This window comes from Pseudoliparis swirei, chromosome 8 (genome assembly GCF_029220125.1).
Source record: "Pseudoliparis swirei isolate HS2019 ecotype Mariana Trench chromosome 8, NWPU_hadal_v1, whole genome shotgun sequence".
In the NCBI taxonomy this organism is placed as follows: Eukaryota; Metazoa; Chordata; class Actinopteri; order Perciformes; family Liparidae; genus Pseudoliparis; species Pseudoliparis swirei.
The window spans coordinates 22,938,316-22,964,759 of record NC_079395.1 but is presented as its reverse complement, the minus strand read 5'-3'; the positions used below and the strand labels follow the sequence as shown (position 1 = coordinate 22,964,759).

The 26,444-nt window shown below is 45.7% G+C and overlaps 1 protein-coding gene across 1 annotated transcript in view; it reads right to left on the bottom strand.

Annotated features, from left to right (window-relative positions):
* The window catches only part of LOC130197616 (uncharacterized), a 31,985-nt gene extending 14,744 nt beyond the window's left edge, over positions 1 to 17,241 (bottom strand). Inside the window, exons 1-3 of the mRNA XM_056420369.1 lie at positions 17,109 to 17,241; positions 10,297 to 10,354; positions 35 to 196 (exon numbers count right to left, since the gene is read on the bottom strand). Of these exons, the coding sequence (XP_056276344.1) occupies positions 35 to 196; positions 10,297 to 10,354; positions 17,109 to 17,161 (273 nt within the window). The 5' untranslated portion in view covers positions 17,162 to 17,241. The remainder of the gene's footprint in view (positions 1 to 34; positions 197 to 10,296; positions 10,355 to 17,108) is intronic.
* Between the last annotated feature and the right edge of the window lie 9,203 nt (positions 17,242 to 26,444).

Here is a 26,444-nt window from a genome sequence, read left to right as displayed (position 1 = left end):
GTGCACCCTCGTGGTGGTGGTGGTGTGTCGTTACCTGTTGGCTCTCCTCATAGCACAGCTGTCTCGTCCCTTTGATCTGCTGCACCAGCGCCTCCTTGTGCGTCTCCAGCTTGAGCAGCGTCTCCTCCAGCTCGTTGCGGTCCGTCTGCTGCTCCTGGAGCTCCACGTTCTCCACCGTCACCGCGTTTTCCAGCTCCTGCACACGCGTACACCGTTGAGGGTTGAAGGACGATTCCCAACTCATGGGTGGGATGATGAAAAACATGCGTGGAGATGTATGAACACACACACACACACACTGCTACACAGCTGCCGAAGGAGCTTTGAAAGAATCCAACCTTTTGTTTCTTTCTGCAAACAGTCCAACTAAAGTTAAGAGTAATAAACATCTGTATGTGAACATTTAGTTTGAAACATTTAAAGAATCTGTTTCATAGCAACGATAAAATAGGTGGCTAACTGGTCTTTATGGAGAGCAGACGGAGAGCGCAGGCGGCTAACTGGTCTTTATGGAGAGCAGACGGAGAGCGCAGGCGGCTAACTGGTCTTTATGGAGAGCAGACGGAGAGAGCAGACGGAGAGCGCAGGCGGCTAACTGGTCTTTATGGAGAGCAGACGGAGAGAGCAGACGGAGAGCGCAGGCGGCTAACTGGTCTTTATGGAGAGCAGACGGAGAGCGCAGGCGGCTAACTGGTCTTTATGGAGAGCAGACGGAGAGAGCAGACGGAGAGCGCAGGCGGCTAACTGGTCTTTATGGAGAGCAGACGGAGAGAGCAGACGCGGCTAACTGGTCTTTATGGAGTGCAGACGGAGAGCGCAGGCGGCTAACTGGTCTTTATGGAGTGCAGACGGAGAGCGCAGGCGGCTAACTGGTCTTTATGGAGAGCAGACGGAGAGCGCAGGTGGCTAACTGGTCTTTATGGAGTGCAGACGGAGAGCGCAGGCGGCTAACTGGTCTTTATGGAGAGCAGACGGAGAGCGCAGGCGGCTAACTGGTCTTTATGAAGCGCAGGCGGCTAACTGGTCTTTATGGAGCGCAGGCGGCTAACTGGTCTTTATGGAGCGCAGACGGAGAGCGCAGGCGGCTAACTGGTCTTTATGAAGCGCAGGCGGCTAACTGGTCTTTATGGAGCGCAGGCGGCTAACTGGTCTTTATGGAGCGCAGGCGGCTAACTGGTCTTTATGGATCGCAGGCGGAGAGCGCAGGCGGCTAACTGGTCGCGCCTCGTGGACCAGAAACATCCCCCAAAGCAGTCGGCCGAGCATTTAGGAGATCAGTTGGTCAACAGATGATTCAGCAACCCTTGTGATGATTGATCTACAATATAAAAAGTTTATTTTTATCTAATGGAGTAAATACAGATCAGATATCTGGGCTGCGCTCATCAGTCAATACAGAGTATTGATCTGAAACCAGCGTTCCATAAATAAGGGACTGGGATCGTTATTCTAAGTGTAGGCCAACCTCAGGCTTCATTTAACCCTTGTGTTGCCTTAGGGTCATTTTGACCCGAATCAATATTACACCCTCCCCCCGCTTTAGGATTAATTTGACCCCATTCAATGTTTAATGTCGGTGTTCTTTCGGGAAGTCAACAAACAAACATAAAGTGCCTCACACTTAAACTTGGAAAACAATATTAATTCTAATAATTTTCTGGAGGTTTTAATTGCTGGCATCAAATTGAACCCAAAGGGTAAAATATGTTAGTAAATATAAAGGTAACAGGAGGGTGAAACATTGAATCGGGTCAAAATGACCCTAAGGCAACACAAGGGTTAAGATGATTTAGCTTCAACACAACATGTAGAAACTCCAGACATAGAGAAGTAGTGAAGGGTTATTCATGAAGACATGGATCCAGGGTTAGATCGGCCCCATTGTCGCGATACAGACCCTTTGTTGAGTTGTGGAGCACTGTTGCAGCAGCTACCGTTGCATTCGGAGGAAAGAATAAATGATGGATTTATCTTTAGCCGTTGTCGGCGTATTTATTTAGCAAGCTTCAGACACATCAGTCTCACGGTCAGAGCTACTTCAACTGAACAAAGTATCATATGGCACATTAGCCTTTATAGCCTGCGCCCTAGCGCCACCCTGTGGTGTAACCATATATACATACCACAGTACAGCATCACATCAGAATCAGAATCAGAATCAGAAACAGGTTTATTGCCAAAGAATGTTTTCACAAACAAACGAGGAATTTTTTTTGGTGGAAGGTGCAACATTTGGACATGACAAACAAACAACAATCAATGCGACGGAAAGACAACAAATAATGTGAGAGTGTTTGGGTGTGTGCTTCAAGTGGTGTGTTTTAGTTGAAGTGCATGTTAAAGTGACGTGTGTGGAGGAGGGAAGAAGAAGGAGGAGGGGGAGGAGGAGAGGAGGAGGAGGAAGAGGAAGGAGCGGGAAGAAGGAGGAGAGAGGAAGGTGGAAGAAGAGGTGGTAGTCCTGGGGGTGACAGTCAGTCAGTCCCGGAGTCCATTCATGAGCCCGACCGCCGACGGGAAAAGCCTTTGGTGAGGCGGGTGGACTAAGTCATGATGGACGCAGCCTCCTCCCGAGGGAGGGACTCGAACAGGAGTGTCCAGGGTGGGAGGGTCGGCGACAATCTTTCTGGCCCGCTTCAGTGACCTGGAAGTGAACAGGACCTGGAGGAAGGCAGATTGCAGCCGATAACCCTCTCGGCCGAGCGGATGATGCTCTGCAGCCTGCGCTTGTCTTTGGCTGTGGCTGCAGGGTGCCAGACGGTGATGGAGGAGCAGATGATGGACTCAACGATGGCCGTGTAGAACTGTACCATCATCTTCCCTGGCAGGTTGAATTTCCTCAGCTGCCTCAGGAAGAACATCCTCTGCTGGGCCTTCTTGGAGATGGAGCCGATGTTCAGCTCCCACTTGAGGTCCTGGGAGATGATGGAGCCCAGGAAGCGGTAGGACTCCACAGCGTCGACGGGGGAGTCACACAGGATGAGAGGGGCGGGTGGGGCTGCATTCCTCCTGAAATCCACAACCATCTCCACTGTCTTCAGAGCGTTGAGCTCCAGGTTGTTCTGGCTGCACCAGGTCACCAGGTGGTCAGTCTCCCACCTGTAGGCGGTCTCGTCCCCACCAGAGATGAGTCCAATGAGGGTGGTGTCATCCGCGAACTTTAGGAGCTTGACGGACTGGTGACTGGAGGTGCAGCTGTTGGTGTACAGGGAGAACAGCAGAGGAGAGAACACAGCCTTGGGGAACCCGTGCTGGTGGTCCGGGAGCCTGAGACGTGTTTCCCCAGCCTCACGTGCTGCTTCCTGTCGGTCAGGAAGTCTGTGATCCACCTGCAGGTGGAGTCGGGCACGTGCAGCTGGGAGAGCTTGTCCTGCAGCAGGGACGGGATGATCGTATTGAAGGCAGAGCTGAAGTCCACAAACAGGATCCTGGCGTAGGTTCCTCGGGAGTCCAGATGCTGGAGGATGTAGTGAAGGGCCATGTTGACTGCATCGTCTGCAGACCTGTTGGCTCTGTAGGCGAACTGCAGGGGGTCCAGGAGTGGGTCGGTGATGGTCTTGAGGTGTGACAGGACCAAGCGTTCAAAGGACTTCATGACCACAGAGGTCAGGCGATGGGCCTGTAGTCATTGAGTCCTGTGATCTTGGGTTTTGGGGACGGGATGATGGTGGAGGCCTTGAAGCAGGCTGGAACGTGGCATGTCTCCAGGGAGGTGTTGAAGATGTCGGTGAACACGGAGACAGCTGGTCAGCACAGTGCTTCAGGGTGGAGGGGAGACGGAGTCCGGGCCCGCTGCTTTGCGGGGTTCTGCTTTTAAACAGCCTGTTGACGGCTCTCTCCAGGATGACGAGGCGTCGCTGAGTTGATGGAGGGTGCTCCAGAGGTGTGAGCCCCTGATGGGCTGGGGAGGGTGGGCTGATGGTCTGTGGCTTGTTGGTGGGGCTGTGGGGATTGTCTCAGGACTGCTCCATTGTCTTTCAAAGCGGCAGTAGAACTCATTTAGCTCGTCTGCCAGAAGCACATTGTTCATGGAGTGGGGTGATTTGGGCTTGTAGTTGGTGATCTGCCTGAGCCCTCTCCAGACAGAAGCAGAGTCGTTTGCTGAGAGCTGCTGTTGCAGTTTCTCAGAGTACAGTCGTTTAGCATCTCTCACCGCCTTGCTAAACCTGTATTTGGACTCTGTGTACAGGTCCTTGTCCCCACTCCTGAATGCCTGGTCCTTCTGCAGTCTTAGCTTCCTGAGCTCCGCTGTGAACCAGGGTTTGTCGTTGTTATAACTCACCCTGGAGCTGGATGGAATACAGCTGTCCTCACAGAAGCTGATGTAGGAAGTTACAGCCTCTGTGTACTCATCCAGGCTGTTGGTAGCAGTCCTGAAGACATCCCAGTCAGTACAGTCCAAGCACGCCCGTAGATCCTCCAGAGCCTCACTGGTCCACTTCTTGAACTTCCTCACCACAGGTTTGCAGAGCTTTAGTCTCTGCCTGTATGAGGGAATCAGATGAACCATGACGTGGTCAGAGTTTCCCAGTGCAGCTCGAGGGACGGCGTGATAGGCCCTGCTGATTGTTGTGTAGCAGTGGTCCAGAATGCTCTTCTCTCTGGTAGGGCATTTAATTAACTGTCTATATTTAGGGAGTTCGTGGCTGAGGTTTCCTTTGTTAAAATCCCCGAGTACAATAACTAAAGAGTCCGGGAAGGTCCGCTCCACACACCGTATCTGTTCGGCGAGGGTCTGTTGTGCCTCGTTCACGTTCCCCTGCGGCGGCATGTAAACTCCGGCCAGGATGAATGAAGCGAACTCACGTGGGGAGTAGAAGGGTTTGCAGTGAATGATAAAAGATTCCAGGTCCGGCGAACAGTGCTGTAGAATCACCGTTACGTCGTTGCACCAGCCGTTGTTGAGGTAAAAGCAGATTCCTCCACCCTTTTTTTTTCCGGAGAGCTCCGTGACCCGGTCCGCTCGGAACAGCTGGAAGCCAGCGAGCTGGAGCGCAGAGTCTGGTATCGAGCCACTAAGCCATGATTCCGTGAAGCACAGAACGGAGGATGAGGAGAAGTCTCTGTCTCTCCCCACCAGCAGCTGGAGTTCGTCCAGTTTGTTGCACAGTGAGCGGACGTTGGAGAAATATGCCCGGCAGCGCTGTACGAGATCCCCGTTTCCGTAGCCGTACAAGCGCCCCTGGGCGTTTCCCTCTCCGCCGGCGTCTCACCGCGTGGGCGAAGGTGAGCACACCTTTTACAAAAATGTCCAGTAACTCCACAGAAGTTAAAAACGTTGGAAGTAAATCCGCTGGAGTTGTTCCCCTGATGTTCAAGAGCTCTTCTCTGGTGAAAGAGCTCTGGGAATCCCAGCAGAAAACAGTATTTAAAACGAACACAACAAAAAACATCGCGCACCAACACACCGAGGCGACCGTCCGCGGCGCCATCAGGATAAGACATACATATACATCTGAGTACATATCTCAACACCCCCACTTGAACTCAGGTTGCTATACTTCAAACAAAAGAAACACACACACAAAAAAACAGAATGAATGTGAACCTCTGTCATACACATATCACTCTCCAAAAAGAGCACTTGCAAACCTCTTCAGTTTCAACTTACTTACAGGTTTGGTCATCACATCAGCAATCATGTTATCGGTAGAACAATACATCAAAATCACCCTTCCCTCGATCACAGTTGACCTGATAAAGTGGTACTTTATGTCAAAGTGTTTACACCTCTGTCTGTTTACAGGGTTTTTCTCTGGTCCTACAATCTTGCATATTAAAACGCTGTAGTATCTTGTTAGTGTACCTTTCCTGTGACATGTTTACACATCCATCTGATTGACTGAATGTTTTGAGTTTGCCTAAATCTTTCATTTTAAACTTTTCTGCGAGCATTTCTTTCACCTCTTTCAGTCTCTCTTCATTGCTTGCTGCAATGATCAAGTCATCGACCCATATGATTATGATCACCTTTCCTTCTTTTGACTCTTTGGCATAAACACAGTGGTCGGCTGGGTTTTGTGTGAATCCATCCTCAGTAAGGCAATTGTGCAAAACCCTATTCCAATTTCGGCCGGACTGTTTAAGACCGTAAAGGATTTCTCTAGCTTATAAACTATACCTCTTTTCTTCATAACCCTCTGGTGGATTGATGTAGATCTCATAATCTATGGGAGCGTGCAAGCACGCAGTTTTCACGTCCATTTGGTGTAGGAGTAAATTCTCCTGTGCAGCTTTTTGTAGCACCACCCTTACACTCGTCATGTCTGCCGTGGGTGAAAACGTCTCCCCATAGTCTATTCCCTTTCTCTGTCTGTAACCCTTGGCCACAAACCTTGCTTTGTATTTGTCTCTCCCATCTGCATCAGTCTTGATGGCGTAAACCCATCTACCCCCCACTGTCTCTTTGCCTATTGGCAGTGATGTCGGGGTAAAGGTCTTGTTCTCGTTTAAGGACTGGATTTCCTCATCCATGGCTTTTGTCCATTGTTTTGAGTTAGCTGACCCCATTGCCTCCCCAAATGTCTGTGGAATGCCACACACCGCTCTACAGCAGTAGTCTACTGTGATATGAAGCGCATCACTGACACCGTTTTCAGTTATGAACTCATCTAAATGACTCGGCTTCCTTCTTTCTCTAGATGGATACCTTTTACTCTCTGGTTCGCCACTTGTCACACTCTGTTGCGTTTGATTATGGTCACTAGACCTCGTTTCTGTACCTGGACTATCACTATTTTCGGTTTTCCTACTCACCCCCTGCGTGGTTTCAGTAGTCCTGGGTCTCACAGTGTCATCATAGCTATCGCTTGGATCTGGCTCACCTGTCTGTGTTTGTTTTTCCACAGTTGACTGCCTCACAAACTTTACTAGTCTGTGTTTTTGTACTTTGTTTGTATCTGGATGATACACCAAATACGCTGGGCTGTTCTTGTCGTGACCTACAAAATGCCCCTTCTCACATCTGGAATCAAGCTTCCCTTTGCTCTGTTTGTATGTGTAACATACAGACCCAAATTTTTGCATTTTGGATACATTGGGCTTTTTGTCGGTTAGCAGCTCATAAGGAGTCTGCCCTGTACGTTTGTTAAAACATCTGTTCCGTACCATTGCTGCTGTTTGTACAGCGTAGGGCCATAGCTGCTTGTTTAATGCACTTTCAGCTATCATGCACCTACCCATCTCAAAAAGAGTACGCCAACCCCTCTCTGCTGTTCCGTTCTGGTGTGGGGAATAAGGAGCTGACGTTTCATGTCTGATATTATTTTTCCTCAACACTGCTTGGAAATCACTGCATGTAAACTCTGTTCCGTTGTCGGATCTGATGCACCTCACCTTCCCATAAGGGGATACATCTGCTAGGAACTTTTCCGTAGCCTGTGTTGTGTCACTTTTCTTCTTTAGAAAATAAACAAACACTGCGCTTGAGTAATCATCAGTAAATGATTGCACATATTTGTAACCTTCTCTCGACTCAGTGGATACAGGACCTGCAAGGTCTGTGTGTACCATCTGTAAGGGAGCCTTTGCTCTGGTATCAGGGTCCCTATTTCTGGTTTGGGCAAACTTTCCCTGAATACACACCTCACACTCTTGTTCGGGCCTACCCGTTTTACCTTTGATCTGCATACCTACAACAACATTTTGCAACTTCGCAACATCGTCATAGTTACAATGGCCTAATATTTCATGCCATGTCTGTATGTCGTGACAGGCATTACACTTATCATTAGATTCACATTCAGTATGCAAATAATACAGCTTTCCATACACATGAATGTTAAACCTGGTACCGCCTCTGGTTATCAGGACATCTTTATCTTCTTTGAAGACAACCGTAGCTCCACTCGTGGTAGCTGCCTTCACCGAGAAGATGCTCTGGGGATATGACGGTACAAACAAAGCATCTCTCAGCGTCGCCTTTCGTCGCTGTCCGTTGCTGTCGATGAGGGAAACCTCAGCATTCCCCCTCCGCTGAGCAATTCCGCTGCATCGGGTGCCGTCTGCCAGCTCGACAATGTGCGTTTCTTGCTTGAACGCGCTGTCGAAACTTTTGAAACAGGTTATGTCAGTGATGACATGAGAGGTAGCTCCTGTGTCCACCATCAGACCCTTCTCCTGGATACTGCACGCCGGCTGCCGCTGGGTTCTGGTTCCTCCGTCTCTCACCGTGAGCGCGTAGTCCTCGTCGGCATCTTCTGAGACTTTACTCACACCATCTTGTTTGTCCTTACGCCTACACGTGGCATCTTTGTGTGTGTCGCTTTTGCAAAAACTACACCATGTTTTCTGTCGACACGCTCTCGCTCTGTGGCCTTTGATGCCACACTTGAAACATGACATTTCTGTGTCTTCTTTGTTCCAGTCACGGGCGACCGTTTTGGCGGGACGCCCACTCTTCCCTTGAGTCTTCATCACACTGTCGCCGACTCAGCTACGTTGAACTTCTCCGTTTCTTCAAAACTTCGTAGTTTAGTCTTGAATTCTGCAAACGTGATGTTATCGTCCGTATCGCCACATGTATTGCAAATGGCTTAAAACTCTCAGGCAGTCCTTTTAAAACCATAGCCACTAGCAATCCGTCTCCTAACGTTTCACCTCGTTCCTCAGCGCTGTGATGGCGGTTTCTGCTCTGATGATATAGTCCATTATACTCTCATGGCTTGCCTTCTGAAGCGATGTCAACGTGGTGTACAAGTTGATTATACGGGCTTTCCTTCCTGCATAATACTCTCTCAATATTTTCGGAGCTTTTCATCCATCATCCGGCGCATCCTCATTACTAACGAGAGGCTTTTGTCGTCCAACAGTAAAATTAGCTCTGCGTATGCGTCAGCATTTTTACCTGCATCTGCTGCTCGCTCTTGTTCTGACGTCGGTTCTCTCAGAATAGTGTCCTTTAGTCCATTCAAATGGAGATATCCCAGCGTTTTGGTTTCCCAAATCTCATACTTGGTTTCGTCTCCGTCGAATGTCGGTCGAGGCAACCTGCTCCTCCTCGTTGTTCCATCATGCGAGCTTGCTCTTCTTCTTAGCTAGCTGCCCGTTAGCACGCGTTCGTTGCGACTTTCTAACTGTTAAACTTTTCTTCCGAACGACTCCTGGGCCCATAACCTGTTGAGTTGTGGAGCACTGTTGCAGCAGCTACCGTTGCATTCGGAGGAAAGAATAAATGATGGATTTATCTTTAGCCGTTGTCGGCGTATTTATTTAGCAAGCTTCAGACACATCAGTCTCACGGTCAGAGCTACTTCAACTGAACCAAGTATCATATGGCACATTAGCCTTTATAGCCTGCGCCCTAGCGCCACCCTGTGGTGTAACCATATATACATACCACAGTACAGCATCACATTACATATACATCTGAGTACATATCTCAACACCCTTTTGTTTTTTACACTCGCCCCAATAAGTTGTGACTATCACCGTGACTTCAAAAAAGAAATCTGTTTATTTGATAAGGAAGATGCACGCTAATAAAAACATATCTGTAAATGTGCCAGAGTTAGCCAAGAGGGTATTTTACATCCGTAGTCCTGGTGTTTAAGCTAGCTGCGTGCATACAGCCTTTTCAAATTAAACTTCGGTCTTAGGAAAATGAATCAAGCAACGGGCCTGCTGTTGACCTCGGGTCAGAACAAGTCGTTTGGGCGTTCCGGTGTCGACGCGTCCTCGCTCATGACTGCGTGGTGAGCCTATGAAACGGATTTTGACGGATAGCTCGGAATTCCGCCGCTTGGTGGGTTTAGCATCCGAGTGCTGGATGAGGCCGGCCCATCAACGCGACTCCTTCATGTTACATCACATGTGCATCATACAGCTGACACGCCAAATGATGTCACTTTGGAGCCCAATGTAGGATAAGATAGTCCTGTATTCGTCCCACAGCGCGGACATTTGCAACTTGTTGTAAGAACAACAGCAATAAGACATATTGTGACCTGTCAGTGCCGACGATAAGCAAGTAAAACATGTAGCTCATTGATCACTGCCTGTTGTCACGTCGAGCAAAAACTAATCCTATAAGAGTCTCTGGTTATCATCTAGAGGTGCACTGAGACCTGAGACCTCTGCTCTTACAGCGTCGTGACATCACATGACCGCATCGTGGGAAATGCAGTGACATAAAACACCACACGGGTCACACAGGTGATGCATGTCCTGTCCACACCACTTACAAACAACAAAATAGAAAAGAGAAACACACACACACACACTCTCTCTCACGCAGATGAATGAAAACCAGGACGCACACACACATGCACACACCAGCGCGAGGTGCTGCGGTCTTCTTACTCTGATCTCGGCTTCCTTGGCGAGGACCCGCTCGTCCGTCTCCACGACGTCGGTGTCCCTGGGGGACGACCAGCAGAGGAGACACGAGTGTTTAAGGAGGGAGGAGAGGGAGCGGTCGCCCTTCCAGGCCGCCTTCGCCCCGTCGTGCCCTCCTTCCCACGATCCCTCGAGTTTTTCCTGCTGCTGCACTGCACGCTCCTCCATTGCTGCCGCTACACTGCAGAGGAGGCGGAGCTGCTTGCCAGTGAGTGTGTGTGTGTGTGTGTGTGGTGTGTGTGTGTGTGTGTGTGGTGTGTGTGAGTGTGAGTGTGTGGTGTGTGTGAGTGTGTGTGTGTGTGTGTGGTGTGTGTGAGTGTGTGTGTGGTGTGTGTGAGTGTGTGTGTGGTGTGTGTGTGTGAGTGTGTGTGTGTGTGTGAGTGTGTGTGTGTGTGTGAGTGTGTGTGTGTGGTGTGTGTGTGTGTGTGTGTGTGGTGTGTGTGTGTGTGGTGTGTGTGTGTGGTGTGTGTGTGTCCCCGGGGTGATTGATGCACACGGCAGAATGCACCAATGTGAGCATGGTAAGAGAAAGGGTGGGTGGGGGTGAGTCAGAGAGAGAGAGAGAGCAGGAGGCTTGTTCATCCGTGAGGGGAATGGACTCCCTCTCCTCTCGTCTCCTCCCTTCATGCCTCTCCTCCCTCCTTCCTCACACATCTCTCACCTCCTCTCCTATGGCTCTCCTCCTCCCCCACTCCATCACCGCCACTGCAGTATGCATCAGTCCAAACACACACACACACACACACACACACTGAAAGCAGTTACAGAGCCATTCATAAAAATCCTCGAGCACACAGCAGGAGTCTGCACCAGCGAATGTTAACCACCATTTAATAATCATTCACAAATGCATTCAGAAAACTAGAACGGGCACTCGGTAGAGCGCATACCTTCGCATATCACAAGATTGGGCATTGAATTATGAACATTTTGGCATTAGTTGCATGACAATTGGACAAAAATGTATCGTGCTATGGTAAAAAAAGGATTTTGACCTTTCCATGACCTTGACCTTGACCTTTGACCCGATTGATCCCAAAATCTAATCAAATGGTCCCCGGATAATAACCAATCATCCCACCAAATTTCATCTGATTCAAGAAGATTTGACCTGTTCATGACCTTTGACCTTGACCTTTGACCCGATCGATCCCAAAATCTAATCAACTGGTCCCCGGATAATAAACAATCATCCCACCAAATTTCATGCGATTCGGTTCAATACTTTTTGAGTTTTGAGAATAACACGCATACAAATAAATAAATAAATACACGGCGATCAAAACATAACCTTCCGGCATTTTCAATGCGAAGGTAATAAGTGGAAACATGTCTTAACTAGAACGGGCACTCGGTAGAGTGCATACCTTCGCATATCACAACATTGGGCATTGACTTATGAACATGTTGGCATTAGTTGCATGCCAATTGGATAGAAATTGACCGTGCTATGGTAAAAAGAAGATGTTGACCTTTCCATGACCTTGACCTTGACCTTTGACCCGATCGATCCCAAAATCTAATCAAATGGTCCCCGGATAATAACCAATCGTCCCACCAGATGTCATGCGATTCGGTTTAATACTTTTTGAGTTATGCGAGTAACACGCATACAAATAAATAGATACACGGCGATCAAAACATTACCTTCCGCATTTTCAATGCGAAGGTAATAAGTGGAAACATGTCTTAACTACATCATTAACACCAAATCGTCCATTTATCTATTGTCTTATTGTTAATATGTCATACCGATAATGAGACGCTCCACAATGCTGTGCAGCAGACTAGTCACAGTAACAGAAACATTAAAGCGGCATTCAGGTATTTGTACTCAATAAATAAATAAAATGTCGCTTATCTGCAGTAAATACAGCGTTGTAGATATGATGATCTTTTAAAGTGGTTTTGATAAACATGTTAATCACAAGTCATGGATTATGATGTTATCTAAAGTGTTCAGATACAAGTTGCAGGATAAACAGCAACACTTGCACGTCAGTAGTTTTTTGTCAGCAGCGATTTTGGACTTTATTCAACCCGTTGGATCTTTTTGTAGTCCCACCTTTCATGTCGGTGTCCATCTTATGAATTTAGGTCACTGGTTCTCAAGCAATGCTAAAGTGTCATACTCCTGCATTCCCTCTACTGTCCAGCAGGGGGCGACTCCTCTGATTGTATAGAATTCTATGAGAAAATGACATCTTTGATGTATTCCCTCAGTAAACATTGTAGAGGTGAGTTCATGTCTCAGTCTCTAGTTTCAAGTCTTCTTCTATGCAGCATGATGCTCATTACCTTCGCATTGAAAATGCCGGAAGGTTATGTTTTGATCGCCGTGTATTTGTTAATTAATTAATTTATTTGTATGCGTTTTATTCGCAAAACTCAAAAAGTATTGAACCGAATCGCATGCAATTTGGTGGGATGATTGTTTATTATCCGGGGACCAGTTGATTAGATTTTGGGATCGATCGGGTCAAAGGTCAAGGTCAAAGGTCATGAACAGGTCAAAATCTTTCGCAGAACTCAAAAAGTATTGAACCGAATCGCATGAAATTTGGTGGGATGATTGTTTATTATCCGGGGACCAGTTGATTAGATTTTGGGATAGATCGGGTCAAAGGTCAAGGTCAAAGGTCATGAACAGGTCAAATCTTCTTGAATCACATGGAATTTGGTGGGATGATTGGTTATTATCCGGGGACCATTTGATTAGATTTTGGGATCAATCGGGTCAAAGGTCAAGGTCAAGGTCATGGAAAGGTCAAAATCTTTTTTTTACCATAGCACGTTACATTTGTGTCCAATTGGCATGCAACTAATGCCAAAATGTTCATAATTCAATGCCCAATCTTGTGATATGCGAAGGTATGCGCTCTACCGAGTGCCCATTCTAGTTTAGTAAGTGATGGTCCATTTAGAGTCAGACAGACCATAAACCAGCGGAGCTTTCGGAGCGGGGCTCCCATATATTACATAACAACTCATTTTATTTCATATACTTACACATACATGTAGTGCAGGAAAAAAGGAAAAAATTCCCCTCTGAAATGTAGCAGAACAATTGTACATAAACATGTTAAGTTACTTCCCTGACGGCACCATGCTGGACCAGAATAAAAAGGGTATGACCAAGTGAGGAAGTAGGAGCGGCTCATCTAGAGCAGGTTCTCAAATGGGGGTACCTGTACCCCTGGGGTACGTGAAGGCCCTCTAGGGGGGTGCCTGTACCCCTGGGGTACGTGAAGGCCCTCTAGGGTGGGTGCCTGTACCCCTGGGGTACGTGAAGGCCCTCTATGGGGTACCTGTACCCCTGGGGGTACGTGAAGGCCCTCTAGGGGGTACCTGTACCCCTGGGGTACGTGAAGGCCCTCTAGGGGGGGTGCCTGTACCCCTGGGGTACGTGAAGGCCCTCTATGGGGTACCTGTACCCCTGGGGGTACGTGAAGGCCCTCTAGGGGGTACCTGTACCCCTGGGGGTACGTGAAGGCCCTCTAGGGGGGTGCCTGTACCCCTGGGGTACGTGAAGGCCCTCTAGGGGGTATGTGAAGGCCCTCTAGGGGGTATGTGAAGGCCCTCTAGGTGTACCTGTACCCCTGGGGCTACGTGAAGGCCCTCTAGGGATACCTGTACCCCTGGGGGTACATGAAGGCCCTCTAGGGGGCACCTGTACCCCTGGGGTACGTGAAGGCCCTCTAGGGGGTATGTGAAGGCCCTCTAGGGGGTACGTGAAGGCCCTCTAGGGTGTACCTGTACCCCTGGGGGTACGTGAAGGCCCTCTAGGGGGGTGCCTGTACCCCTGGGGGTACGTGAAGGCCCTCTAGGGGGGTGCCTGTACCCCTGGGGTACGTGAAGGCCCTCTAGGGGGGTGCCTGTACCCCTGGGGTACGTGAAGGCCCTCTAGGGGGTATATGAAGGCCCTCTAGGTGTACCTGTACCCCTGGGGCTACGTGAAGGCCCTCTAGGGATACCTGTACCCCTGGGGGTACGTGAAGGCCCTCTAGGGGGCACCTGTACCCCTGGGGTACGTGAAGGCCCTCTAGGGGGTATGTGAAGGCCCTCTAGGGGGTACGTGAAGGCCCTCTAGGGGGTACCTGTACCCCTGGGGGTACGTGAAGGCCCTCTAGGGGGGTGCCTGTACCCCTGGGGGTACGTGAAGGCCCTCTAGGGGGGTGCCTGTACCCCTGGGGGTACGTGAAGGCCCTCTAGGTGTACCTGTACCCCTGGGGCTACGTGAAGGCCCTCTAGGGATACCTGTACCCCTGGGGGTACGTGAAGGCCCTCTAGGGCGTATGTGAAGGCCCTCTAGGTGTACCTGTACCCCTGGGGGTACGTGAAGGCCCTCTAGGTGTACCTGTACCCCTGGGGGTACGTGAAGGCCCTCTAGGGGGGTGCCTGTACCCCTGGGGTACGTGAAGGCCCTCTAGGGGGTATGTGAAGGCCCTCTAGGTGTACCTGTACCCCTGGGGGTACGTGAAGGCCCTCTAGGTGTACCTGTACCCCTGGGGGTACGTGAAGGCCCTCTAGGGGGGTGCCTGTACCCCTGGGGTACGTGAAGGCCCTCTAGGGGGTATGTGAAGGCCCTCTAGGTGTTCCTGTACCCCTGGGGGTACAGGAAGGCCCTCTAGGGGTGCCTGTACCCCTGGGGTACGTGAAGGCCCTCTAGGGGGTACCTGAGGTTTGTTTTACATATATTTAAAATGAGAATCAATTTTAAAAAGCCTTTGAAAATAGTTATTTAAGAAATATTCAGTCAAATATAAGTGTAAGTTCATTAACTTAATTGTCTATATCATGTATTATATGCAACATTTCACAGGGCGTACACAGATCAGGACAGCTTGATAACCACTGATCTACAGCCCTGTTGTGAATAACACTCATTACACACTTTGCACGCCCCAATTGATGGACTGAGGTTGTTGTGTCCGAACCAAAACCAAAGATATTCCATTGACGGCCATTAGTCATCAGGTCAGCCTCCCACCCTACCATTATTTAAGCCCTCAAAACACACCTCTTCCAACGCGCTTTCACCTGCTGACCCCTGACCCCGATACGACCCACACAGCTCCTCCACTCTGCTTTCCTTCTCATTGTTACCACGTCCGGTTTGTTTGTTTTGTCTGCTTTTTTTTGGATTTACTCTGTTTGTCTCTTGTCCCATGTGAAGCGTCTTTGTGTACTAAGAAAAGCACAATACAAGTCTAAATTATTATTATTATTAAGTCAAGCAGCAAGGCCGCGTGTTTGAGCTCAAAGCATTACTGACGCAATGAATCTTCCTTTTCTAGCAGATGGCTACTTGAAAATCAGCTTAACAAATGTGTTCACGTGAATTATAATGAACTATATTTTAGCCTTTTATTTCTTTTTTAGGTTGGATTGTGGGTTTAAGAGTGTGAGCAATGTCCACTGTGTAACCACGGCGTCGGTCTGATTTGAGGCTGCTGTCCAGGCCTGGAAACAAACCCGCGGAGCGGCGCTGATGTGAACCCAGTTAGTGCCCGGGGGTCGAGGGTTCCTTCATGCGTTCACTCATTCAGACTTTGACGCTTCAGTTGTTAGAGCGTGCCAGTTCAAACTCTTCTGATCTGTTATAAGGAATAAACTGAACCATCTCACATCTTCAATAACTCATTCAATTTGATTTTAAATGAGTGAGTATTTGACGCGGGCCTTTTATTTTAACAAAGGTTAGTACTTGTGATACCTCAGCAGCTACGTCTGCTGCTGCTCTCTTTGTTGTAAAACAATATCATGTCAGCGTGCCCAGATTGGAAAATACTTTGACGCAGCAAATAATTGATCGAGCCATGGCCTGAATATTGTGTGATAAAATGATGATGTTACGGCTTAATGCAAGATTTGTATCTTGAATAAATTAACAAGTATTAGTTATTGACTTGGTAGATGTGTACAATGTAACTGCCAAAGAAACATTTAATTCCAGTTAACCTGTACATTTGTTGTGTTAATTAATTCTTATTTTAATCAGTCAAACCGATATATCAGATGACATTAGCGCAATGGAGATATGTGGATATTGATGTATAATAATAGGGCAATAACTAACAGTATTTTTATCTTAATTTCTTGATAAAAAAAGCCAATTAAACTGAATACGATCTATAGGGATCCATAAATGATTTATTTATGTCTATATTTTTTTATAATAATAACTATTTGCTGATATTTGTATTTCTCCAATAACGATGTCAAGATCAGTGTCAACAGGGCTACACTTTACGTAATATTATTATATTAATATTGCACATACATGCATGTGTAGTGGACTAAAAATAAACAACAGTGGAGCACCGGGTAATATTGTTAGCTTGTTCGTGAACTAGTTTATACCAACAAACAGTCGTGGAAACATTACATTGATTTATATTCATTTCCTGGAGAATTACCTTAATCTTAACTTAATCCTAAATGTCAACTGAATCTTTACTGTAAAATGAAGTGATTTATGTTGTGGAGACTTTCATGTTGTCCCCAAAAGGAACAAGTCCCCACAATGTGACTGTACCAACAAATGTATGTCCCCACAATATCCGTAATACAGACACACACACACGCGCGCACGCGCGCGCACGCACACACTCTGGGCGGGCCCAGAACAGCTGGAGCCAACAACACTCTTTAATTAACTTAAATCTGAAATATGTTGTGGAGTTAAAAGTTGAACCCGGCCGTTGCATGACGCGTCGTGCCGGTGCCGCGGCATTACTTTGATCTTTGGACATGAACACATCAGAGTCTCTTACTTCGGGCTCCTCGCTCGCGACGTCCTCAGGCAGTCCAGGATAAAACGCATCATTACTGCAGTGCACGCGCTCTCATCCTCTGTCCGTCGCCTCCGTTACCGACAGCGCTCGCGCAGCAGCAGCAGCAGCGCCGGTGTAAAACTACCGACAGCCCGACGGTACCCGTGCTTCAACTCTCAGCCAGCCTTCTCTCCCGTTAACCGGACACGGTAACCAGGAGAGAAATCCCGTTAGCCGGTCAGCGCAGTCACACAGGAGGAGACAACGGCAGGCAAAAAAAACCCAAAGTAAATCGGACTTCCGGTTCAACCTTTCAAAATAAGACCAGGTCAAATTACGAAGCTATGTAGCGTGTGCTTATCAGTGCATGAACCGACATAAGTGAGAGGCACAACCTAATGAGCACCGTACGTGACATTTATATCCTTCCATGCTCTATCCACGTACCGTATGTCCTCAATTTACCATGAATATGTTTTATTTTGAAGGGGAGCCCCAACTGTTTCCGGCGCTGTGTCTCTCTGCTGGTGTGCTTGATGCAGGTCTCGCGCAGCTTCTCTGCCGCATCCCCGTGGCACTGTCAGTGAGAACTAATGACTCAATCATGTATTCAGCTACACAACCCTGAGACACACATGTTAACAGTTTATTCTCAAAAGTTGAACAGAAAACAATATTTATATATATATATATATGAAGTTATCATATTAGGTATGAGAAATAGAAATAACAGAAAAAAGCCCACGTGAGATTTTATCTAATTAATATTTTCATGTTACTTTTTTCTTTTAACAAACACGCTAAATAAAGAAAGGCGTGTATTGCTCTGGTATATTTGATATGTAGCTCTGGTGCTCATCATTGTGTGTTCCAGCCGGCCTGACAGACATCCCGCCATATGTCAGCCTGACATTCCTCAAATTGCCAGTCAGATAGTAAATCCCCTTTCACTGATTAATTAAATTACTGTCATATATTTGCATAAATCTTTCGGCTTAGGGTCAGAATTTTAAACAGGCGTCAATATGGCACACCATTTGGCCCGTCTCACCTCAGTTTAACATGTTGCTGGAGGCCACTGTCCACAGTGCGACTTACTGCTGTCAGATAAATAAAACAACAACAACATTGGTTTTGATAACATTATTCATACTTAATTTGACGAACAGTGTAGGAATGATACTGATATGTATCTAACTGATAAGAACATTCCAAACTCGGGTCTCCCTTTGCCATGACCCCTTTATATTATAAATAATCATTTAGTTAATTTGATTTTTTAATACATTCTTTTCTAAAAAAATATTGTGACAACATTATAGTAGGAGCTTTGGAAACCTTTTAGTATATAGCTTAATTTTTATTCGCACCCTTCTTCTTTCTGCTGGCAAATAAAGAAACGGTGGCAAACAGTTAATTGTGTACATGTAATGGTATGGCAAAGTGTTAAAGAGATGTTGAGTTCATATTGAAAAAACGGAAGCTGAACTGAGTGTCCTGTTCACCAAAGGATCATTGGTCAACTGAGTTGTTATAACATGGCAACATAACAAAATAACGTAGCGAAATAATGTAGCGAAACAACGTAGCGAAACAATGTAGCAAAACAATGTAGCGAAACAATGTAGCGAAACAACCTAGCGAAACAACCTAGCGAAACAACCTAGCGAAACAACATAGCGAAACAACCTAGCGTAATAACCTAGTGTAATAACCTAGCGTAACAACCTAGCGAAATAACCTAGCGTAATAACCTAGCGTAATAACCTAGCGTAACAACCTAGCGAAATAACCTAGCGTAATAACCTAGCGTAATAACCTAGCGTAATAACCTAGCGTAATAACCTAGCGTAACAACCTAGCGAAACAACCTGGCGAAATAACCTAGCATAATAACCTAGTGTAATAACCTAGCGTAACAACCTAGCGAAATAACCTAGCGTAATAACCTAGCGTAACAACCTAGTGAAATCACCTAGCGAAATAACCTAGCGAAATAACCTAGCGCAATAACCTAGCGTAATAACCTAGCGTAATAACCTAGCGTAATAACCTAGCGTAACAACCTAGCGAAATAACCTAGCGAAATAACCTAGCGTAATGACCTAGCGTAATAACCTAGCTTAACAACCTAGCGGAATAACCTTGCGTAATAACCTAGCGTAATAACCTAGCGTAACAACCTAGCGAAATAACCTAGTGAAATAACCTAGCGTAATAACCTAGCGTAATAACCTAGCGTAATAACCTAGCGTAATAACCTAGCGTAACAACCTAGCGAAATAACCTAGCGAAATAACCTAGCGTAATGACCTAGCGTAATAACCTAGCGAAACAACGTAAAATCACATAAGATAACATCACATAAGAGAGCTAGCGTGAATCAATAACCGCTCTTCAGTGACCGTCTAACATAATGTTCCATGGGAAGCATAACCTTAAATAGAGTGGGACAACGCACTATAGTGTAAACACATGACTGTCTAACAACGTTACGTAACGTCAACGTCTTGTTTTGGTTTCACACAGGACATAAACACGGGTCTCCTGGGTGAAAGTCCCTTGAGAGATCTTTCACACTTCTTATACCCGTCACCATGAAACTTAATCACGTCACTCAATATAGTATATTATATTTATAATATAGTATGTCACCTGTTTGGACCCAAAGTGACGGGTGGAAAACTTCAGAAGGCAACAAAAAGATGTTGATGAGGAGGCGGAGAAGGAGACCACCATGCAGGGCCGCAGCGATGAAGAGTAGTTCATTGAATTGTAGTGACGTCAGTGGCTGAGTGTTAGTGCTGATCCGGAATGACCACTAGAGGGCGACATGCTGATAGAAACGGAATCCCATCAGTCACTGACTCTCTCCCTCACTCTCATCCGCCCCTCCCCCTCTCTTGCCCCTCACCCCTGCCCAACCCTCTCTCTCTCTCCCTCTCCCTCCCTCTCTCTCTCTCTCTCTCTCTCTCTCTCTCTCTGTGTGTCTAAACTATGCTGCCGTTACCATTGTTCCTGATCACAGATGGTCCATTGTCCTCTGCCAGTGTGGTCTGAACATATCTGCACCTCGACAATTAACAATAAAAAACATACAATATTCCATGCAAAACAATAACAATATCAACAACAACAGCACTGACTCGCACGCCCAGCAGGGGTCTGAAACAGCTGCTATACAAGTGCATTTAGCATGTATCATGTAGCATCACTTACAGTATGCTGCCCACTTACTTTGCTCTTATACCTGCGTGCACCGCTGCATTGTTGACAACTACTAACTACACACAATGTATGGGGGGAAATTGCTCGTGAGAATTTCTTTTATCTTTAAGCATTATCAAATATACAGCATTTAAATAAACGACCATGCGAAATAGAATTATATAAAACATCTATATATGCAGAGAATGGAAACAATAAACAAGAAGCAAGGAATCAGAAACACATGACATGTGCATCAGACGCACAACCAGTGTAGGGATGTGAATGACATGAATACATCTTGAAATGTACAGTTCTGTATCTGGACAGTGGGCGCTGTCACACGGCGGAGGGGAACCACATCATGTTTGCTCTGCTTGGCATACACAACATGTCTTCATTCCTGTGCATGGAAGTAGTTTGATGAATATTGAATACTCCAGGGAGCCCTCCTCGGGTCACTCTGCTGTTCTTACTTCACGGTCGGGGGGTTATTGTGACGTTTGAATGTTGAGGCTTTAGTTTTGGTGCCAGAAGTGGAGAAGATACATAACTGTTGCATTATGAATGTCTCTTACCCACTCGTGATGCTTCACTCTCTGTGGATGAAACACGGAGGTGCATACAGGTGTTTGAGCTATACTCGTTTCATAGCAAAGACTTAGTGACATCACAGCTCCGATGTGTTGTGCAGGTACAGGCTGCAATTGTTATTTTTTCAATATATTTTGAGTTTATTTCGTTGTCACACGCAGTGAAGTTTGTTCATTAAATGCACTGTAATTGCGGTTATCATCAACTTTAACCGTCAAATATTGATGAGATGATCATATATCATATCACCACCCCCCCCCCCCCCCCCCACAAACACACACACACACACACACACACACACTTCATCCTCCAGCATCTGGATCCAGTTTGTGGACCTCCGATCTGCCTTCAACGCCGTCGTTCCGTCTCCGCCGCACGATGACGAGTTATACATCTTTTGAACTTCCATTAAGTTGAATAAACATGTGCGGGGTCATGTGACCTTACAGAGAGCAACCCAATACTAATAATATGGGACAATACGTTTTTAAATAGTTGTAAACGGTCCGACCTGATCTTTCACGGAGGGATGCTCCGGTCCTTTGCTGCCAGCAGAGGGCGCTCAAAGGGCAGCAGCTGGATGACAGACCAGGTCAGTGTGTGTGTGTGTGGGGGGGGGGGGGGGGGCTCCTTTCCTGCAATGACTCTGACACTCTGGAGGATTTGAAAGGTTTCAATCCATGATTCAGATGGAAGAAGAGGCTCAGCCGACTAAAACACACGGCGCAGTGTGTGATACTCAACTTTCATTCATCAAAGGAAAAATGACAAACACCTGCTGCTTACAACTTCTCTAAAAATTAGTTAGTTTTTTTCATTTACTATCATTATTATTATTATTATTATTATTATTATTATTATTATAGTAGTAGTAGTAGTAGTAGTATTATAAGTATTATTATTATTGTAAATGAGTGTTATTATATAAGTATTTTCTTTGTAGGGTTAGTTTGTTTCATTCATTATTATTATTATGATTATTATTATAGTAAATGATTATTATTATATAAAGTATGATTTTTGGACGGTTAGTTTTTTTCATTTATTATTATTATTCGTATTCTTATTCTTATTCTTATTTTTATTATTATTATTATTATTAAAGTAATTGAGTGTTATCATACACACTTTTATTTTTTTGGACGGTTAGTTTGTTTCATTTATTATTAGTAATATTATTATTATTATATAAAGTTTTTTTGGACGGTTAGTTTGATCCATTTACTATTATTATTATAATATTATTATTATTGTTATTATTATTATAGTAAATGATTATTACTATTAAAGTTTAATTTTTGGAGGGTTAGTCTTTTTTCATTTACTATTATTATTATTACTATTATAGTAGATGAGTTTTATATATAAATTATTATTTTTTGGACAGTTATTCGTGTCATTTTCTATTATTATTATTATTAGAATTATTATCGTAAATGAGTGTTATTATATAAAATTTTATTTTTTGGATGGTCAGTTTGTCTCATTTATTATTATTATTATTATTGTTGTTATTATTATTATTGTCGTAAATTAGTATTATTATATAAACTATTATTATTTGGAGGGTTAGTTTGTTTCATTTACTATTATTATTAGTATTATTACTAGTATTAGTATTATTATAGTAAATTAGTATTATTATATGAAGTTTTATTTCTACATTTTAATCGATTCTACAATTGACAAATTCATTGATGAAAAAAAACCTAATCTAATCTTTAATTTATAATGACAATAATATTTTTTTATTTTTTATTTTATGAGTTCACGATCTTATTCTATGTATTTATTATTTCCAAGTTACTATGACTTAAAAACAACAACAAGTGAGATGAATATTTGCTCTTTAATTATGTAAGTGACTTGCTTCAGTGTACATGCTAAAAAAAACTAAACTTCCAGTCCCACCACACACACACACACACACACGCACACACACACACACACACACACCCCACTCCCATCCCAGGGTTGTCTGTTGATATGTGATCCTCCATTCATTCCTTGACCGCTCCAGCTGTCAGTCACTTCCACGTCACTGCGTCCCCAACGGCTGCACGGCGTCCCGGCGGAGCTCCAGACGCTGATCTGGGGTCAGTTAGGCCTTTTGCCTGCTCGCTGCTGCGAGGGATCACGGTGCAGAGAAACCCTGACCCCGGATCAGTTGCTGCCCGGACTCTTGGCCCAACAGGGGAACAAAAAGGACAGAGAGAGAGAGGAAACAACAGGGAGGGGAGAAAGAAGGAGGGGAGAGGAGAGGAGAGAAGGAAATAAGGGAAGGATTTTTGGAAATGGAGGAAAAAGGAAGGACAAAGGGAAGCCAATCAGCAAGCGGCCAGCATCTCCCCTCACACCGTCAGTCAGAGCAGGGCCGCTCACAGACACAGATTTAGCTTTTGATTAATTACTAGAAAAATAGGGGCATATTGTTTGGCCATATTGTTTAGCCCCCAGGGCAGACTCATACAGACTCATACAGACTCATACAGTAGAGGCTCAGCCAAGAGAGGCGGGGGCGGGGTCACATCTTTAGCCAGCTACAGAGAGATCCAGGAGGTGCCTGAGGCTGGGGGGGGGGGGGGGGGGGCATACATTTCCTCATCCAGGGATTATGCAGCTCAATCAGACTCTGGCAGATTATGTCTGACCAAAACAGACTCCACCGCGGACGGAGATTAGCAACTATTTCCAAATAGTTGTGTTGGGTGAAAACAATCAGCGCCGTGATTGAGGGCATCAAATGGCCCACAGATTGAAAAGCCATGGAGGATAAATCTGCCCCCTGCAAATCCTCTCAGATCCATCAGTTTCAATATGTTTGGGAGGTTTGATTATAATTGGCTTGATTTCACTAATCCGTAAAAACTATGAACCAGACAGCTTCCACAGCCCAATAGTGGGAAGCAACCAGAATATGTTTCTCTGTGGTGTAATTAGAAATGCCCACAGTGTCATGAACACTAATCCCAGTTAAATGGATGAAATGCAGATTAATTACTGATACACAGACACAACTCTTACTGGGTTTTATATTAAATTGGCTGGATTTCTAATTACATCGGATTATTCAACATGTATACCTCAACATTGAAGGATAATTCATTTGTAACTACCTGTTTGAGCAGCTGTAAAATATTGCACTCGAGTAACGCAACTTAAAAATGTAAATGTATTTCAGAACGAGATTTATTTTATTTTTTCAGGTTGTGCACAATGGGTTGAATGTGTCTTAATGAAACAGCAACATGGAGGCGTCAGATGTTTGTGACTCACAGTAGTGGAACTATAGCTTAGAGTAGATCATTTAACATCATTTAATACTAAAGTATTGACATTTAACCAACACCACAATCTTTCTCTCTTGTTAAGTGAATGTTGCACTTCACTTCCTCCAAAGAATGTTCCCTCTTCTCATAATCCATCCGTCCACAATAACAAGTGGGCACAACTTACGACGACATCAATGTCATCTCTAGAATACACAACAACACAAATCCACCAACAACGGCTGAAGTTCATGCTTCATGTGTTAAAGCTGCATTCTCCATCCTGACCACCAGGGGGCGACTCCTCTGGTTGTGTAGAAGTCTATGCTTCATGTGTTAAAGCTGCATTCTCCCTCCTGACCACCAGGGGGCGACTCCTCTGGTTGTATAGAAGTCTATGCTTCATGTGTTAAAGCTGCATTCTCCCTCCTGACCACCAGGGGGCGACTCCTCTGGTTGTATAGAAGTCTATGCTTCATGTGTTAAAGCTGCATTCTCCCTCCTGACCACCAGGGGGCGACTCCTCTGGTTGTATAGAAGTATATGCTTCATGTGTTAAAGCTGCATTCTCCCTCCTGACCACCAGGGGGCGACTCCTCTGGTTGTATAGAAGTATATGCTTCATGTGTTAAAGCTGAATTCTCCCTCCTGACCACCAGGCGGCGACTCCTCTGGTTGTATAGAAGTCTATGCTTTATGTGTTAAAACTGCATTCTCTCTCCTGACCACCAGGGGGCGACTCCTCTGGTTGTGTAGAAGTCTATGCTTCATGTGTTAAAGCTGCATTCTCCCTCCTGACCACCAGGGGGCGACTCCTCTGGTTGTATAGAAGTCTATGCTTCATGTGTTAAAGCTGCATTCTCTCTCCTGACCACCAGGGGGTGACTCATCTGGTTGTGTAGAAGTATATGCTTCATGTGTTAAAGCTGCATTCTCCCTCCTGACCACCAGGGGGCGACTCCTCTGGTTGTATAGAAGTCTATGCTTTATGTGTTAAAACTGCATTCTCTCTCCTGACCACCAGGGGGCGACTCCTCTTGTTGTGTAGAAGTCTATGCTTCATGTGTTAAAGCTGCATTCTCCCTCCTGACCACCAGGGGGCGACTCCTCTGGTTGTATAGAAGTCTATGCTTCATGTGTTAAAGCTGCATTCTCTCTCCTGACCACCAGGGGGTGACTCCTCTGGTTGTGTAGAAGTATATGCTTCATGTGTTAAAGCTGCATTCTCCCTCCTGACCACCAGGGGGCGACTCCTCTGGTTGTATAGAAATCTATGCTTCATGTGTTAAAGCTGCATTCTCCCTCCTGACCACCAGGGGGCGACTCCTCTGGTTGTATAGAAGTCTATGCTTCATGTCTTAAAGCTGCATTCTCTCTCCTGACCACCAGGGGGCGACTCCTCTGGTTGTATAGAAGTCTATGCTTCATGTGTTAAAGCTGCATTCTCCCTCCTGACCACCAGGGGCGACTCCTCTGGTTGTATAGAAGTCTATGCTTCATGTGTTAAAGCTGCATTCTCTCTCCTGACCACCAGGGGGCGACTCCTCTGGTTGTGTAGAAGTCTATGCTTCATGTGTTAAAGCTGCATTCTCCCTCCTGACCACCAGGGGGCGACTCAGCTGGTTGTATAGAAGTCTATGCTTCATGTGTTAAAGCTGCATTCTCTCTGCTGACCACCAGGGGGTGACCCCTCTGGTTGTGTAGAAGTCTGTGCTTCATGTGTTAAAGCTGCATTCTCTCTCCTGACCACCAGGGGGCGACTCCTCTGGTTGTATAGAAGTCTATAGAAAATGGCTCATGGGGTGGGGCTACCTTGTGTTTGACGGGTTGGGACTCTTTTATCTGACAACTTTAACTCCTTCACAGTTTTGGCAACTTTATTTTTAACACTCTTAAAATGTCTTGATCAGCGTTTAGTTGATCAGGTTTAGTACAAACACAATTATTGACATTTAATAAAATAAATGATCATATTCTGCTCTCTCGTGCAAAACTTCTAAACGTCAGTCCACAAACCGATGGGTAACGTGGCGGTGACATTATTCACTCCTCAAACACACTCTGTGTGTTTTACTTCTACATTGTTGTGTTCAGGGTACACAGACTACGCAGTATATCATTACCTTCGCATTGAAAATGTGAAGGTAATGTTTTGATCGCCGTTTATTTATTATTTATTTATTTGTATGCGTGTTACTCGCATAACTCAAAAAGTATTTAACCGAATCGCATGGAATTTGGTGAGATGATTGGTTATTATCCGGGG